The sequence below is a fragment of the Streptopelia decaocto genome (genome assembly GCF_964273445.1).
Source record: "Streptopelia decaocto genome assembly, chromosome: 5".
NCBI classification, from domain to species: domain Eukaryota; kingdom Metazoa; phylum Chordata; class Aves; order Columbiformes; family Columbidae; genus Streptopelia; species Streptopelia decaocto.
In genome coordinates, this window is record NC_138659.1 from 52,583,662 (window position 1) to 52,601,443 (window position 17,782).

General features: G+C 40.7%; 1 protein-coding gene across 7 annotated transcripts in view; it reads right to left on the reverse strand.

Annotated features, from left to right (window-relative positions):
- Nucleotides 1–17,782, reverse strand: part of PCGF5 (polycomb group ring finger 5) — a 70,270-nt gene that overhangs the window by 33,134 nt on the left and 19,354 nt on the right. For 4 of the 7 annotated variants that reach the window (XM_082052632.1, XM_082052626.1, XM_082052631.1 and 1 more), the window contains exons 1-2: nucleotides 883–1,018; nucleotides 99–402 (exon numbers count right to left, since the gene is read on the reverse strand). In XM_082052632.1, coding sequence (XP_081908758.1) covers nucleotides 99–210 — 112 coding nt within the window. In that variant the 5' untranslated portion in view covers nucleotides 211–402; nucleotides 883–1,018. Of the gene's footprint in view, nucleotides 1–98; nucleotides 403–519; nucleotides 639–882; nucleotides 1,019–17,782 lie in introns of those variants that run through there. The other 3 variants (XM_082052628.1, XM_082052627.1, XM_082052629.1) reach the window with 2 other exon arrangements.

Sequence of the window (17,782 nt, forward strand, 5' to 3'; positions counted from 1 at the left end):
CCAGAAACTGTATAGCATTTCATGCAACACTTCAAACATGTAATGCTTCAAGGAAGTGTAACTTATGAAGGAGGGACATTTTGCAAAGGATTACTTACAGGTATGGAGGCATTCAGTTACTGTAGTTGGCTTGATCAGGTAGCCTTTACAGATATAGCAGGTGATATGAGGATTGAAATCTTTCACCAAGTGCTTCCTCTGAGTAGCCATTCGTGGGGCAGGAAATGCTGGCAGAGTGCTTGGGGCCAGAGGAGCAAGTTTGAGAGGTGTCGATGCCCGTGGTTCACAAGAGTTGTGGCGCTGCTCTGTGCAGCTGGACTTCTCCAGGCATTTGCTCTTAATTCTGGAGGTCTCACAGGGACATGGCTCATAATTCCAGCACCAGGCAAGTCATTTTCCTACCTGTAACACACGTGGAAAGAGAGAGGTGTGTAAACCCGGTAGCACACCACCGGCGACGATGCCCCAGAGGACAAGTGTCGCCATTAACTTGGCGGGGGCACCCGGGCTATTATTTACATAACAGCACTCGGCAGCCGAGGTCCGAGGCAGCGCCGCTGCCCCCGACAGGCTCTGGCCGCCAGTGGGACGAGCTGCCGGGCGCAGCGGGGCAGCGGTGACAGGTGCAGGGGCCGCTGCCCAGCGCCGGTGGCTCCGCGAGCGCCCCGCTGGCCGCTCCCCCGAGCGCGCCGCGTTCCGCAGGCCTCGGCGGGCCCCCGCGGGGCGGAGCCCTCCCCGGCCCCAGCGCCGCGCAGCCCCGCGGGAGCCCGCCGGCCGGAGAGGGCAACGGGCGGCGCAGCTCGGCGGCGGCCGGGATCTCCCCGCAACGGCACCTGCGGCGCCTCCTGGTCCCCCCCCCCCCGCCTTGATCCCCTGCTGTACCTGGCGCAGCCCAGCGGCCTCAGGCGGGCAGCCGCCCAGCGAAAGAGAAAGGGAAACGGCGTGCGCCGCCCGCCCCCTCCGAGCCCTCCCTCCTTCCCTCTCCGCCAGGCTGCCGCGGCCGGTCCCAGGGCGGGCGGGACGGGCGCGCAGGCGCTGCTCCCCGGCCGAGCCCTACTGCGCCACAGCCCGCAGTGCCGCTCCGGAGCGGGAGCCGCCGGGCGCCCCTGGGCGGCCCCGGTGCCTGGGCAGCAGGCAGAGCGGAGGGGACGGGGGTCCGGGGCCGTGGAGGTAGAGCGGGGGGGCAGGCGGGAGCGGAGGCGCTGCCGGGCACAGGTAAGCGCAGGAGCGGTCGCAGCGCAGCCCGCGCCCCCAGCCTGTTCTCAGCGGCGCGTTACTCGCCCGGCTTCGGCCCTTAACTCTGTTTCTTAAAAATAACTTACGCTTCTGCCTGTGGAAGGGTGAAACTGAAACTCTTTTTTTCCAATCCTTGCCCTCCCTCATCCCCCAAAGCTTTTAAAAGCAAATACTAAACCACTGGTCTAAGTTAGGCCCAAATGCTGTAAACAGTTGTGCATCCCTCTAACAAGGACCAACTAGCCAGAGCATGATAAACACAAGTTAAAGCTGTCTCCATGGTTCAACACATCTGCTGCTTGCTGCCCTGTTCTTAGAAGTACACCGTATTACCTAGAAATTATCCATAAAACTAAATCTGCCTTAATGGTATTTTTCTGTTGCACTCTTTTTAAAACGTTTTTTCTACACTCCTTTTAACAATAACAAAAATACAAGAAAGCATTTCTTGTATTAGCTGCAATACCATCATATTACCTGTGACTGTGCTAGGTCTTTGCTTTTCCATTCTGCATTTGAAATAAAGACTCATTTTGCATTGGCCTGCTAGTGCAGTCTCCTTTTGATCCTGCTGCAACAGCAGAAGGCTTTAATAACTTTGGACTGCATCTGCCATCCATTCCTGCTCCTGGAATATTTACCCTCCAGTAGATCTCAATTTATATTAATTCAATTGCCAAACTGAGTCAGGTGCATTGAAGAATTTACAAGGCAGCGGTGAATGCACGATAAACCTGACAGAGTAATTCAACAGAATGTGCATAATTTTTCTGATAAAACGTTCATCTTATATGAGATTGTTTCTCCACAACATGAACAAAAGTTTATAATACTAAAAATCTTTTGAAGCAGCAAGTAGTACAGTTTAACGAAAGGTTGTGTTTTGATGGTTTTGGCCTTCTATTATTAGCCGTTGTTTCTGTTATTATACCATAAAATACACACTGCCAAATAAAAGATTAGAGAATGCTAAACTCTAACAAAGTAGAAAACATAGACTACATATATATCTCATTTGAATATTTTAATTAGTCACATTCTGTCAGTTTAGCAGAAGTTGACATTTTTCAGAATGAGCATGAGAGTGGCCCTGCTTGAATGTGGACTAAGCATGATACAGTGTTATTAAGCTTATACATATATACGCATTTAAAACAAGCAGCTGCTGTTGTTCCTCTGGGTGTTTCAAAATGACTGGTAAAATTTGTTTTAAAAATACAGTGGATTCTAAGTGAGATTTCAAAGCATAGTTTAACAAATGTCCCTGTTGAAAAAAACAAAACAAAACAAACCCTCAACATTTTCTAAACAAATTTATAAGCTAGGCTTATGTTTACACAATAATGGATACACAGTGTTCTATCCAAGCACATTAAAAACACATAGTTACATAATTTTTTATGCTGTGTAACCCATACAGTGGTAATTGCACAGCAGTTGTGATACTTGCCAACACACACAGCTGATTGCATCAAGCTGAAGCCCTTCTTTTAAGGACTACCAGGTAGGTGACAGTGTACATGACTGTCCTGGTTTTGTTAAAAACAAGTTTCTCTTTCAGTGAATTTTGCCTGTCAGCTAAAGCCTTCATATTAACTGCATTTTCCTGGAGAACCAGACACATGTTTTGGTAAACCTAGCAATGGAATGCAAACTTATTGATAAGCATATGCAGATGGACATCTCGCGAGAGGGGCGACGAGAAACAAGTGACTAAGAAACTGACCAACTGTGTATAACATTCCATTCACGTGAATACTTCATATAAAAGTGGGAGATCACAAGGATCTCGTGCCTTTTACCCTTTTTCCCTTTTGCCTTTTTTTTCCCTTCTGCTTAGGGCCGACCTTAGGAGAGGATCTTGCTGGTCGTCCCTGAGAACTGAGGCCTAGTGAGAGACTGAATCCAGCTCCGCTTGGTTGCAGAGTCTAATCCAGGACTTTGGCGGCCGGCTCTGCAGTTGCTGAGACTTTCAAGATTGGTTTTGTATATTTTGTATTATTTTCTCTATTCTTATTAGTAGCATTAGTAAAACATCTGTAATTTTTTCCAACTCTCTTCTCTCTGTCCTTCTTTTCCTCCCGATCGCCTGTCCTTAGTGGAAGGGGGGGGAGAGGGAGGGGCAAAGAGGGGGAAGTGGGGGGAGAGGAGGTTAACAATACATCTGCCAGGGTTTTATTGTCACCCCGCAATCTTAACCCTCGACAATGACAAATTCTTGCCTTGTCTCTCTGCCGTGTAGAAGCTCGCTCCTGCTGGTACCAAGCTGTATGTATGAGATGCTGAGTGCCCTTAACTCTCACTGAATATGATGAAAGTTGAGGCATTCAGCACCTCTCAAGACCATCAAATAGAACAAATAGGCAGTGCAGAAGTGGCTCTCATTTCATGATCAGATCAAAGTAGTATAACAAAGATCCTTACTCCTACTTTATATCACGAGGAAGCTAATTATGTTAATAAATGCTTATGAATTAATTATAATTTCAAAGGTAGTTATCTCCTAGCATTGCATACAACAGGTTTATTTAAAAATATAGAGTGTGAGCATTTTGGTCTACTTGTAGCAGTTAAAAGGTAAGAGAGGAATAGTGTTTGAATCAAACAAGATGGTCATTTTCATATTATGAAACAGAATTAACAAAATAAACTGATTTAGAGTAAATATCATGTATTAGTGACAGCAAACATGGTATTGCAGAGAGGGTGATTATAGTCCAACTCGAAGAGCTGCTCTCATTTTTCCTTGTTTCTTAAACTTCTGACTTTCCTGTCAACTGACTCATACACAGCAGTTCTCAGTGTCCTCTAACACAGTACTTAGTTTTTTTTTAAAAACTAAGTTTTTTTTAAAAAAAGTTTTTTTTAAAAACTAAGTCAATTTTTACATATATGAGCTTGTCTAACATACAGAAAATAAAGGCTGCTTTCTAAGCATTATCAAAATAGAGGAGTAGTTTGTTGAAATCCCAGAAAAACTACTGGATCATCCTAATGTGAGACAGAGTAATTCTTTGCATTTGATATGAATAAAATGGATCTTTTTAAAGGAACAGCCAGGATGCACAAGAACTTGTGAACTCCAAGCATTTCATTAATTTTACTCATTAATACAGTTCCAACATTTTTGAAAAACACCTATGTTTTATGTCAGTTCTCAGGCAAATTCCAGACTGAAAATAAACATTGCTCAATACAGCCAAGTTCTCAGTAACATTTGAAATGAGTGAATAATTTTAATTCTACAAGTAGATCCACATGAGTACAACCTTACATCCCATGTAGGAGTAGTTACATTTATACAGTCCTAAAATTACATTCGGCCCTTTGAAGGCAACGGTGAGGCTGATGTGGCCCCCAGTGAAATTGTGTTTGACACTCCTGCTCTAGAGCTGCACTGGAGTCTGTTTCTAGCCAAGTCACCAGTTGCCCTCCAGTTATCCTAAGAGTTACTTGTATTTTGTAGATGGAAGAATTACCGAGAAATATCTGAACTGGGGGGATCATGAAAAAAATACCTACTTTTCTGAACAGGTATTGTGGAGCAATCTGTGTGATACTTAGAGGGAGCCACAGCACTCACCTTCCCTGAATACTGAGTCTCTAGACATCTGATGGAAATGCCATTTTATGACTTTTAAAATCCTGAAAACTTCACAGAATTGCTTAGGTTATAAGAGATCTCCTGAGATCATCTAGTCTAACCTCTCTGCTCAAGCAGGGTCAGCAGGAGCAGGTTGTCCAGGACGGTGTCCAGTTGGGTTTTGAATATCCCCACAGGTGGGAACCACACCACCTCTCTGGGCAACCTGTTCCAGCTTTGACCACCTTCGCAGTAAGTAAATGTTTTCTTGTGATCAGATGGGGTTTTATGTGTTTCAATTTGTACCTGTTACCTCTTGTTCTATCAGTGGGCACTACTGAAAACAGTGATATCCTCATCTTCATTCCCTCCCATCAAGTATTTATTCATGCTGATAAGATCCCCGCAAGCCTTCGTTTCTCCCAGCTGAGCAGTCCCCACACTCTCAGCTTCTCCTCATATGAACGATGCTTCAGTCCCTTAACCATCTTTGTGGCCTTGTGCTGGACTTGCTTCCTATCTTTCTTGTACTGAGAAGCTCAGAACTGGACACAGCACTCCAGCTGTTGCCCCATCAGTACTGAATAGAGAGGAAGATCACCTCCCTCAAACTGCTGGCAACTTACTTGAGATTACTGCATATTTACTCAGGTATGAAAAATAGATGAAATATAACCACTTTTGGGTCTTTTACTTCCACTAGAACAGTATCTAGAATAGAACCAAACACTAATTGGCTTGGATGGGACCTTTGGACACCATCTAGTCCAATACATCTGCTCGAAGCAGGTCTAACATTAAAGTTAAATCAGATTGCTCAGGGCTTCATCCAAATAAAGTTTGACTATATCCAAGGATGGCAGTTCTACAGCCTCTCTAGACAACCTGCCTTGACCATTGGAAATCCTTATTGGGGATTTTTTTCCTTAGGTCTAGTTGAAACTTCCCTTGCTGCATCTTGTGTACTTTCCTACATGTATTATAATTTACTAGCAGCAAGTAAACTTAATTCTTACTGTCATTGTCAATGTCTTTGCCCTTATATTGGGATCATGCATCATACTTCTTTGCTTTTTAGGCAGAGTCAGAACATGGTTTATTGTATAAACAATATTACTCTGCTCTGTGTGAAGACTGTCTTTGATTTGATAGGAAATGATAGGAATTAGGCCATTCTTATCCCCATCTCTAATTTGTTAAAATGATCAGCAATGAAGTTTTGATTTTCTACTGTAAGAGCTTTTCTTCATCCCTAGTGAGCTCTATATAAGATGCTGTATATTAGCGCATAATAGCACATCTGGGATATATACAGCATTTCTTTCTTTATGCTTACTCTTCTTTTATAGGCTAAAGTAGCAAAGCAGGTTGCAAAATGCTAATATCTGTCTTATGCCAATAAGTAAACAAGACAAATGCATTCAAGATAGATTCAAGAGTAAGGTAAATTTGTGTCACAAAGCGTTCCAACTTTCTTGAACTAATTCCAAGCAAATTTTAAAAAGAGAAATCGTAAAGTTCCTACGGGTTTTACAAGAATTTGCTGCTAGTAAAGGAGAAGAAATCAAATTAGTGGCTCTACCAAGGGAAAGATGAGCAGATCTGTATTTTTAAGTATTTCCTTGGCACACTAAAATACTGATCAGCCAAAGCACATGCTGTCTCTTCCCAGCTACAGAAACACAGAAAACAAGTAAGGAGCAAGGCTGTAACAGTGGGAGAGGGAGATTTTCACCACAAGAAAAAAAAAATCACAACTGTGAAATAAAATTGACTAGAAATTGTGACTTGCATGAAGGAGACAATTTAACTTTAGCCGCTTGTATGCAGAGGTTGAAGTGAAAAAACACCTGGCTTTAAACATATTATTATCTGACTATTAAACACACTGTGGGAAGATCTCGTGATCAGCTTGGCTATCTCCCTGTGAATAACAGATTTAAGAACTGTGGTTACAGGCTTCTGGGGTACTGCGAATTTTAAAAAGCAATCTGTACAAACTTCCCAGAGAAAGTGGGAAAAACTTTTAAATATCACTGGCCAGATTCTTGGTTCAGTTACTGTAGTGTCCAGCTGTATGAACTGTAATCAGCTGTTGCTTTCTGTTTTTTGTTTTATTTGGTTTTTTTTTGTTTGTTTGTTCGGGTTTTTGTTTGTTTTTGTTTGTTTGTTTTTAAGCACAGTAAAGGTACACTATAAGCTGCCATGTAGCCACACTGATGCTTCCTCTGAAAATGACCTTATTGACATTATTTTGGCTTCAAAGGCAGTTCATCATTATGGTATAGAGCCTTGCATTGTGCCACAACAATATTTTTTATTCTTTTCAGATGTAATTGATTTTTGGTGACAAGGTGGAGAGAGAGGTGTTTGCCTTTGAACCACCAGATGTTGCTCACAGGCAGTGGAACAACAGCGGGAAGGATACACGACCTGCAATCAAGAGGCTTCCAAGAATCCATTTGCCTCTGTGCTCAGTTTCAAAATGATGATATGCAGTGGGGTTATGAACTGTAGACAACTAAAATACTGGTGGTATCCTCAACCTCCTCTGGTTTTGTCTTACAGCAAACTATAGTTTCTATGCACTTTGGTCTCCTGTACTACATCGCCTTTAGTTTCTTATAGGGTATTGAAAAAGATGTTCTGTGGTTCATGATGTTCTGTCCCTTGACATGCAATAGGCATAATTTCATGGTTACCTGCAATTGTGGGAAACCACGGAGAATGACCATATAGTCTCTTACAGTCCTATGTTTTATATAAATTTATAGCAATTCTGTATAAGTACTTAGAGCAAGTAACAGTCACACATTTGGTAACAGCTAAAAGAAGATGCATAATTTGAAACAGCCCACCTTGGTTCTAAATCAGCTGCGCTCCATGCACCACAAAGATCTTGCATCTTCTGAATTACTTTTTTGGTCTCTTGCCAGTTATTTCACTTCCACTGCATAGTTCATTAGACTTTCTCTGAACTCATGGAAATCACACCTGTGTTGCCTTTTCTATTATTTAGGATCTCTGGTCCTTCTTGGCTACTTTACCTCTATTGCTATCTGATTATATGCTTCTGCCAGTTCAGTTTCCTTTTACTCTGCTCTCTACAATAGTGTCACCTGCTTATTCTGTGGCTTTTTCCAACGAAAATCTACTTGGGAATTAGTGTTCTTTCAAGTCTCCCTGCTACTGCACCATGGGGAAAAAAGAAAACTCGATTAGTGACAATCAGAGCCACATTATCAGAAAAATTCAAGTGGTGTAACATGCACAGGCCAGCCTGAATATAGCAGTTGTCTGTGTGGGCAAGACTATGTCTCCTCCATGGATTTCCAGGATCTGCCTACTCTATGTATGTATACTTCCAGGGGAAAGGTACCTCTCTATGCCAGTATAATCATAGGTTTCAAATTTTCTAATCATGTCTCAATTAAAATTAAGTACATGCTTTTCCACAAGACATCCTAATGGCTATTTCCTATAATTCAGTTACCTTTTTTTTTTTTTCAAATCCTTGTTTCTGTCAGCATTATATTGCTTCTTCCATTCTGCATATTATATGTTATATATTATGTATTTTATATTATATATGTATATATATATTTTTTTTTTTACTCTTTTTTCCCTGAAAATATCAAAGCCACATACGTCAACATATACAGCTCAGCTAAACAATAATGTGAAGTGTTCAAATACTTTTAGAAGAATGTCATCTTACAGTCTCTGGGAAATGGAAAACTGTAAGAACCCTCCAATGACTCCTGCTAAAATTGTTACTAACAGATTTTGTTTCTTACAGTTGAAAACTGGCAGGAATGCAAATCTAATTGTATCACACATGTCAAACAGCTTCACAATTATGCAATCTACTTGCACTGCAAATTAAAAACAAGACTTGCTACTAGATCTTAAGTCAAAACAAATTTAAAACTCCAATAAGCTCGGCAAAAGCAATCCTCAAGAAATCAGCTGATGCCCAGGACCAGCAAACAAAGAGGCTTGAAAGGAAATAGAAATGTAGCAACCAAATTGCTTCATCTTTTACAAGACAAATTCAAGACATTCACAATGTCTTTGGGAGTTAACTACTTCAATTGATTTTCAACAGAAGTTCTCCTTCCAGCTCTTTCAAGAATAAGATCTTTAACTTAACACAATGTTGGATGGACTCCATTTCATTTGAACTGCATGGGAAGACTCTCATTCATTGGAACCAACACGTTGTCTGCCAATTAAAACAGTAGGCTTCATTGGAGGAAACCTAACACAGATACTTGTGAATTTCATTTTTAACTTGTAAAATAAATATTGAATGTTTTTCTGGATAAATTGAGAGAAAATAAAGGGCAGACCAAGATACTCCAGCCTTAGCTTCACATCCTCATAGGACTGATTTTGTCAGCAATTTAGCATATATAGAAAGTCAAACTCTGTGGAGCAGCATGTTCCATGTGATCCAGTCCATTCAATCATATGACCATTGTCACAGCTGAATTTGGCTTACTGAGTTAAGTAAAAGACATTATCTCCACTTTTCCCTAAGATTAAGCAAAAAAAGTTCTTTATGTATTTTGGACATAACAGTTCACATTAACAAATTAGAGTTACTCCAGGTAACATTTTACTGAAAGCATTATCTTGAAATATTAATAGTTTTTATCCAATATGCTAATGGAAGCAGATTAAGCAAAACTGATACTTTTAATTGATTCTTCATTTGAATAATATGCCAGCTTTAGGGAGAGACAAGCTCAGGATTCTGGCCAGCAGCAATTCTCAAGTGAGCAATTGCTCCTCAGCCCGTAACTTGGCATCACATGCCAATTCGGCAGTCACATTAGCTTAGGAAGTTGACAGTGCTGGTTTCCCAACTTCAGTCCCATGACGGCAGTAAATCATAAAAGTTTGCATATGCAGTGCCTGTATCTCACATTATCATCACCAAGTTTTCTAAAGAAAAGATGTATAAACCAGTTCTCAAGTATGCAAAAAAGTGTTTGAAATTTTTTTGCAATTACAAAATCATGGCCTTCAGACTCTGCCTGCATGTAAACAGCCTACTCTGGGTTGATGTGCATTTAATCAGACTGAGCACAAAATCAACCAAAATCTGTGAGACTATGTTTACGATCCTTGCATCTTGAGCTTCCTTTTTGTAATGCTTGGAAGTCTGAGTTCAGCACGGTGCTGATGAGATCATATGGCTTTTAGCTGAGTATGCTACGGCAGTTTGGACTCTCTTTTTAGGGTCTATACAAGAGCTGGGCTGAGTGCCTCCCAGAATACAAAGAATATAAACAATCCTGCTTCCAAAAAGCTGTACTGTCTGCAGAAGTTCATGCTCACGTTACTAATTTGTCCAGTCTCATCAACTAGACAGGATCATGAACTACTTTTGTAGAAAAAAATTACGGTAAAAAATCTAGACAGTTCTTCAGGAGTTTACATGCTTTTGAGTCTAAGAAATTGGTTCTTAGGCACAATAGTACAGGCAAAACCCTTCTAGAGATGCAGTTGTTTGAGAAAAACAAAATAATGTCTGTTTGGGCCCTTAAATATCTAATGGCACTTACTGAAAATGCACAAATTGGATCATTCTATTAATATCCTTGCTTTATCTTTATAAAACCAGATCTTTATTTCCTCTTCAAAAAGCTGCCATTGAGCAAGAATCAGATTCTTGCTAAATTCACTACATTCTCCTGCAGGGATATCTATACTTAAATGGCAAGTGAACTCTGTTTATATTTCCTATGTAGGCCCCCATTCCATAAACAAGAGCATTCACGCTTCACTGTCTGTGCCCACAACCCATGCAAGTTTACAGTCCAACTGATTAAAGTGCTTGACTATCAACTTGCATCAAGCTTAGTATGTAAATCCAGGTAGCAGTGTACATATATATGTAACAATTACCTCCTTATATTTTACAAAGGTGTATAAAATCAGCAGAGAGCATGCATCATTCTTTACTATTGTTTCATGCCTCACTGCTATTTCTAACTAATCTGTATTGCAAGAGTTCCAAACCCTATAGTCAGATCAAACACTAAGAGATGCTAAGATATGAGATTTATCTCAGATATAATACCTCAGCTTGACGTTGCCAGCTGCCTTTTTTAACAGTATCAACACATTTAAAAAAATAACAAAACAAACAAAAAAACTGTTCACTTTCAAAGTTTTTCACAACTGGTAATGAACTGAGCTGCCTGTTAAATATGTTTCAATGATGTTTTTCTGAAGTAAATGATAAATTATTATAAGGATATCATACAATATCTGACCTTTCTACATTACTACAACCTATATACACTTTGCTGAGTTTTTTTAGATGTTGACTATTTTCTTCAGTGCTATGTTAAGCTTAGATTCTAGAGGCTTAAAGCTAGAAGGCTTCACCTGTCAATTTACATGGAAAGTCTCACTCCATTCTCTAATCTAATATCCTTACTAGGCCTTTAAGAATAAAAGGCATAATACTCTTAAAAATATTTCCCTTTATCACAAATGCTTAGATGGGAATATGAATTTTTGACAAGGTATTTGGCTTATGAGAACTTGTTCATACATATAACACATAGTCTGCTCCTATCATCATCATGCTGTCTATTTTATAATCCACATTTAAATACAAGACCTTAGTTACCACAGCTCAGTAGGAATAAAATTAAGGAGATTTACATTTTCCTGCTGAGAAATCTGGAATGCTGTCTAGTGTTTTATCTTTCTGTCTTTTAAACTTGTCAGAAACACTGGTGCCATCATAACCCTCCATCAGTCAGCAACTAAAATATGTATTTTGGGGCTATGTCTTCCACTAAGCAGCAACTTACCAAAATCATGAGAGGAACCGTTGTTACAAAATACATCAAAAGAGATACCTTCAAATACAGACTACCAATTTACATTTTTATCTGATATATTTTAAATCTATTGTACAAATTTATTCATTGCATCTGTTGGTCTCTGCATTTGTACCAGTGAAGCAATTCATACCCCACCCCCTTTGCCAAAAAAAACCAACAACCAAACAAAAACAAACCACAAAACCAAAAAACAACAACAACAAAACCCACAAAAAAGTGAATAGTATAAAAAATGCAAAAACAGTTGAAAACCCTCAAGGTGAGGTATTGAAACTGCTTCCTAATAATCTTATTTTATGTTAGTGTCCCTCTTCAATAAGGACAAAGTAATGAATTTTAGTACAGAGAGACTCAATAATGTTCCTGAAAACTACAATTTTTGGTACAATTGATGTGGTGCTAACAAAGCCACATACCAAAGATTGTTACAGAGAAGAAAAATGGAAAGTATATAGTTTTGCTGCAGATGGATTACATACAGTCACTTTTTTGATGAAGGAGAAAAATAGCAACATAGTTTGTTTGGAGTCTAGGACCACCTGTCCAAATCTTTAGAAACATGATTTTTACTTAGTAACAAGGCAAATATTATTAATTTTACAAAAAAAAACATCCTCACTATGGACATGACCTCTTAGAGATGTTATTGTCCAAACCAGTGGCACTGATGGAAACAGGAGCCAATTTAAATGGTACTTAGTGCCCAAAGAATAACAAACTTGTAACCGCTTACAAGAATACTGTATGTTATTTAGCACAGACAAAAGATGATGAAGATCCCTACTTTGATAAGTGTATCTTCTTCAAAGCCACAGAATACAGTAACATTAATCAGACGAGATGCAAATATTGACAATAAAGAGTGAAATAAATGTAACTGCTACTCTACCACATAATTTTATCCCTCTGTTTATGATTTTATGATACAAAGTGCCTGAAGAGCCACTAAGATGATTAAGGTACTGGAGCATCTGTCATACGAGAAGAGGCTGAAAAAACTGAGGTTGTTTAGCCTTGCTCAGGGGGGTTCTTATCCATGTAAATAAATACCTGATGGGGGAAGTAAATAAGACAGAGCAAGAGACCTATCAACAGAGAACTCCATCCTTGGCAACTTGTCTAATTGAGCCTGCTTTGAATAGAGGGGCTGGACTATACAGACAATGAGGTGGCCTGAAAACTGGCTGAACTGCCAGTCTCAAAAGGTTGTGATCAGCAACACAAAGTCCAGCTGGAACTCAGTCACTACTGAAGTACCCCGTGGGTTGATAGTGGGGTGATAACTGCTCAGCATCATCACTAATGACTTAGTGATGGGACAGAGTGCATACTCTGCAATTTTTCAGATGATGCAAAACAGAGAGGAGCAGTTAATACACCAGATTGTTGTGCCACCACTCACAGGGACCACAAAGTGCTTGAGAAATGGGCCTATGGGATTCTTATGAAGATCAGCAAAGGGAAATGCAAAGTCCTGCATTTGCAAGGAGTAGCCCCCACACCAGTATATCCTTGGGGACTGGCAGGCTTGAAAGCAGGTTCATCGTAGAGGACCTGGGTGTCCCGATGGACATGAAACTAAACATGAGTCAGCAATGCATCCTTGCAGTGAAGAAGACCAACAGCCACCTGGGCTGCATTATGAAGAGCATTATCAGCAGGTTAGGAGAGGTGGTGAGACACATCTGGAATGCTGTGTCTAATTATGGATTCCCCAGTAAAAGAGACATGGACATATTGGAGCAAGTCTAGTGAAGGGCCACAAAGATGACTTGGGGATTGGCACATCTATCACATGAGGACAGACAGAGAGTTGGGAGTGTTTGGCCTGCAGGAAAGAAGGCTTAGGGGAGATCTTGGTCATTGTCTGTACATTCTTGATGGAGAATGGAGGGAGGCATAAAGAACACTGAGCAAGAGTCTTCTTGGTGCCCAGTGAAAGGACAAGAGGCAATGAACATGTATTGGATTGCAGGAAACATTTAAACATCAGAAAAAAAAAAAAAAAAGGTTTTTACTGTAAAGTTAGTTGAACACTGGAATTGTTTGCCCAGAGCAGTTGCGGAGTCTCCACCCTCAGAGATTTTCAAAACCCAACCAGATAAGGTCCTGAGCAATCTGCTCTAGTCAATCTTGCTTTCAGCAGAGGCAGTGGACGAAGTGATCTCCAGAGATCCTTTCCAACCACAGTGATTCTGGGATTCTGTGAAATACTAACCAGAATTACTCGATAGGTTTGGAATATGCTCACTACATGCAGTTCTAGGCTACCTGTGAACTGAAAGTGTTAGTAATTCCAGTTAAGTCTGAACTGTAGCAGAGGTGTATGCCAGGTGAATGTAGCAGAGGTGTATGCCATGGTGAATGCTGGGTTCTTGTCTCACAGCCATAACATTGATCCCTGGTAAGTGTGCAGCATGGATACCAGGGATACGCTCAAGCATGCAATTGCTCTGTCGCCTCCTTGTCTTCATTGTCCTATGGGATCCATTGTTGTAAGCACCACAGTGTAAACTAAACAAAAGCTACTGGGTTTTCCTAAAGATCATTACAGACCAGTATAATTATATTACACAGCAGTTCTATGTCCATTCCCATTTCTCTGGACATGTCTAAAAACTTGACATGGAAAAAGCTTGCTTCTACAGGAGAACAAATCAGAAGAAAATCTAAAGGTTGAATTTAGTTAAGAACTAAAACAAAAGCTGATCAAAATACATTTTTTGAAAGAGAAAAGCAGATCTACTTTTAATGTAGCTGACTCCAGTAATTATGGAAGTGAACATATAGAATATACAACAGCATAACCTAGCCACACAAGGGTCCAGGGCAAGCTGGGTCCCATTTACTGAAACACCTGACTCTATTTTGATTGCTATTTAATAAAGCTGACTAGATTACACTTAGCACAAATATATCCAATTCAGCTAATACACCTTCAGCTGCAGTGGAAACACACCCTTTGAGAGTCCATCTAGTCTAAGAAGCCTCCAATCTAAAGTGTGTGAAGAAAAGAATACATTACTGAGCATGTTTTACACAAAGAGTAAAATATTTCTAGCTGGTTTCCTAATAAATTTCTGATGTCAGTAACACAGAGAGACATGACTGCCTAGGAATTAAACTTCCAGCTCTCAAATTCCAATACAATGTGTTAATCACAACTTTATTCTTCATCTGAATGTTCATTTGACATGCATTTAAACCAGACACCTAATATCTGAGGTGAGAGATTTTATTTTGAAAAAAATTGCCATATTGAACACTTAACCTACATACTACCTCATATCGCTGTTGATACTAGCTCCTGAAAATAATCAAGATATCTGCAGTTAGTTTTAGAACAGGATTGATAAGGAATTAAAAGGTTAAGTCTCATATTTTCAGCATATGGAGGCAAGTATAACATTTTGCAAACTAAAATGCTTGAAGATAAAAAGCTGGACTCTTCAGAATTTCATACCTTATATAGTATGTGTCTATGTATTTATAGATATGTAATTGGACACACTTGCAAAACGGGAATGAAACAGGATGTTGTGTCTCAATTGCATTTTTGCATTCAGTTTTAAGCAAGAGTAAATGACCACTTAAGATGACAAAGAACTAAACACATCAACTCATCTTTCCTTTTCATATTAACAAACATCTCATGAATGTGAATATCAGTGTTTCCACAGCCTAGTTTCAGACGATAACTCCATGACTTCCTGAAACAAGTTATTTTTGTGTCTCTATGATGTAATTAAATGTACTTTTACCTCTGCTGTGATGAAGAGGTTGTTGGTTAATACACATCTAGTACTGATAGAGTGTTTTACAGCTACACATTCATTATTAAAAAGGAAATAAAAATGCAGTTATGCTCATTTCCAAAGCAGCAGTTAATATGAACAATCACTGAAACAGAAATACTGTCTCACTTCGTATTTGTAATTAACTGAAAGTATTTTTGGTTGCAAATAAAATAATGTTATTACAGATTCAAGCACACACACATATTATATTCTGCAGTGACATTTAAAGAGAACATCTCCATCATTGCATTCACAGAATCACAAAATGGTTAGGCTTGGAAGGGACCTCTGGAGATCATCTAGTCCAACCCACCTGCTAAAGCAGGTTCACCTAGAGTAGATTGCACAGGAATGTGTCCAGGCAGGTCTTGACTGTCTTCAGGGAAGGAGACTCCACAACCTCTCTGGGCAGTCTGTTCCAGTGTTCTGGCACCCTCAGAGTAAAGAAGTTTTTCCTCATATTCAGATGGTACCTCCTGTGCTTCAGTCTGTGCCCATTGCCCCTCATCCTATCACTGGGCACCACTGAAAGGAGTCTGGTCCCATCCTATGGACACCCATCCTTGAGATATTTATAAACATCGATGAGATGCCCTCTCAGCCTTCCCTTCTCCAGGATGAACAGACTCAGCTCTCTCAGTCTCTCTTCATAAGAAAGGTGCTCTAGGCCCGTAATCATCTTTGTGGCCCACCACTGGACTCCCTCCAGCAGTTCCTTATCCTTCTTAAACTGGGGAGCCCAGAACTGGATGCAGTACTCCAGATCCAGCCTCACTAGGGCAGAGTAGTGGGGGAGGACAACCTCCCTCAACCTGCTGGTCACACTCTTCTTAATGCACCCCAGGGTAATGTTGGCCTTCTTGGCCACAAGGGCACATTGTTCACAGAATCACAGAATGTCAGGGATTGGAAGGGACCTTGAAAGATCATCTAGTCCAATCCCCCTGCCAGAGCAGGAACACCACATCCCTTCTAATACAGCCCGGGATGCCATCGGCTTTCTTGGCTACAAGGGCACAGTGCTGGCTCATGGTCATCCTGCTGTCCACCAGGACCCCCAGGTCCCTTTCCCCTGACTCATGGTGAACCTGTTGTCGACCAGAACTCCCAAGCCCTTCTCTGCAGTGCTACTTTCCAGCAGGTCTACCTCTAACCTCTACTGGTGCCCGGTCCTCCCCAGGTATAGGACCCTACACCTGCCCTTGTTAAACTTCATCAGATTCTTCTCTGCCCAGTCCTCCCGCCTGTCCAGGTCTCGCTGGATGGCAGCACAGCCTTCTGGTGTGTCAGCCCTTCCTCCCAGTTTGGTATTATCAACAAACTTGCTGAGGGTGCACTCAGTCTCTTCATCCAGGTCACTGATGAAAAGGTTGGACAGGACTGGACCAAGCACTGACCCCTGGGGAACCTCACTAACTACAGGCCTCCAATCAGACTCTGCACTGTTGATCACAACGCTCTGAGCTCTGCCATCCAGTCAGTTCATGATCCATCTCACCATGCATTCATCCAGCCTGCACTTCTTGAGCTTGCCTATGAGGAGTTTGTGAGGGACAGTGTCAAAAGCCTTGCTGAAGTCAAAGTAGACAACATCCACTGCTCTACCCCTTCTTTGCAGCACGGTTAGAAGTGTACTTGTAAAATACTCTTAATTCCACACATGCACAAGTACTGCAGTTTCCCAATAACTAGGAGGGAAGATGTCAAATAAAGGATACTGCTGGTGTCCCTAGTGCATTGGTAAGTGGGAGAGCAAAGTGCCACTCGTCCTAACTCCTGTAAGCACTCCTATGTGAGAAAATTCCAGCACTACATTATCTAATAAAAATGTTCTAGAAGCATGTGAACACTATTAAGAACTAAAGTGGACTTGTGGTCTACTGCTCTATTACACTTCTTAGTCTTGAACCCACAAAGATTGCATTATAATCCCATGGATGTTTCGTTATCTTTGGTTAGGTTGTGATGACCACTGCACAGGCAGAAACTGCTCATATAAAAATGCCAAATTTCATTATTTTTTCTAGTCCCTTCCTCACACCTCCCAAACCCAGGATGGTTAGATACTGTAAATACCTTCTACTCTGTCTGAAGTAGTTTGACACTTCATAAGCATTCAAGCGAACTCTTTACTTCACAGTGGAGTCAGTGACTCATGTCACTAATGACATGTTAGCAGAGATACAGAAAGAATAAGGTTTCAGTGCAATATTCAAACATTGTTATGGAAAGGAAACTGCCCACATGAGGAATGCTAGTCTGCTTACATCCCTACAGACTCCATGTCAACAAAAATA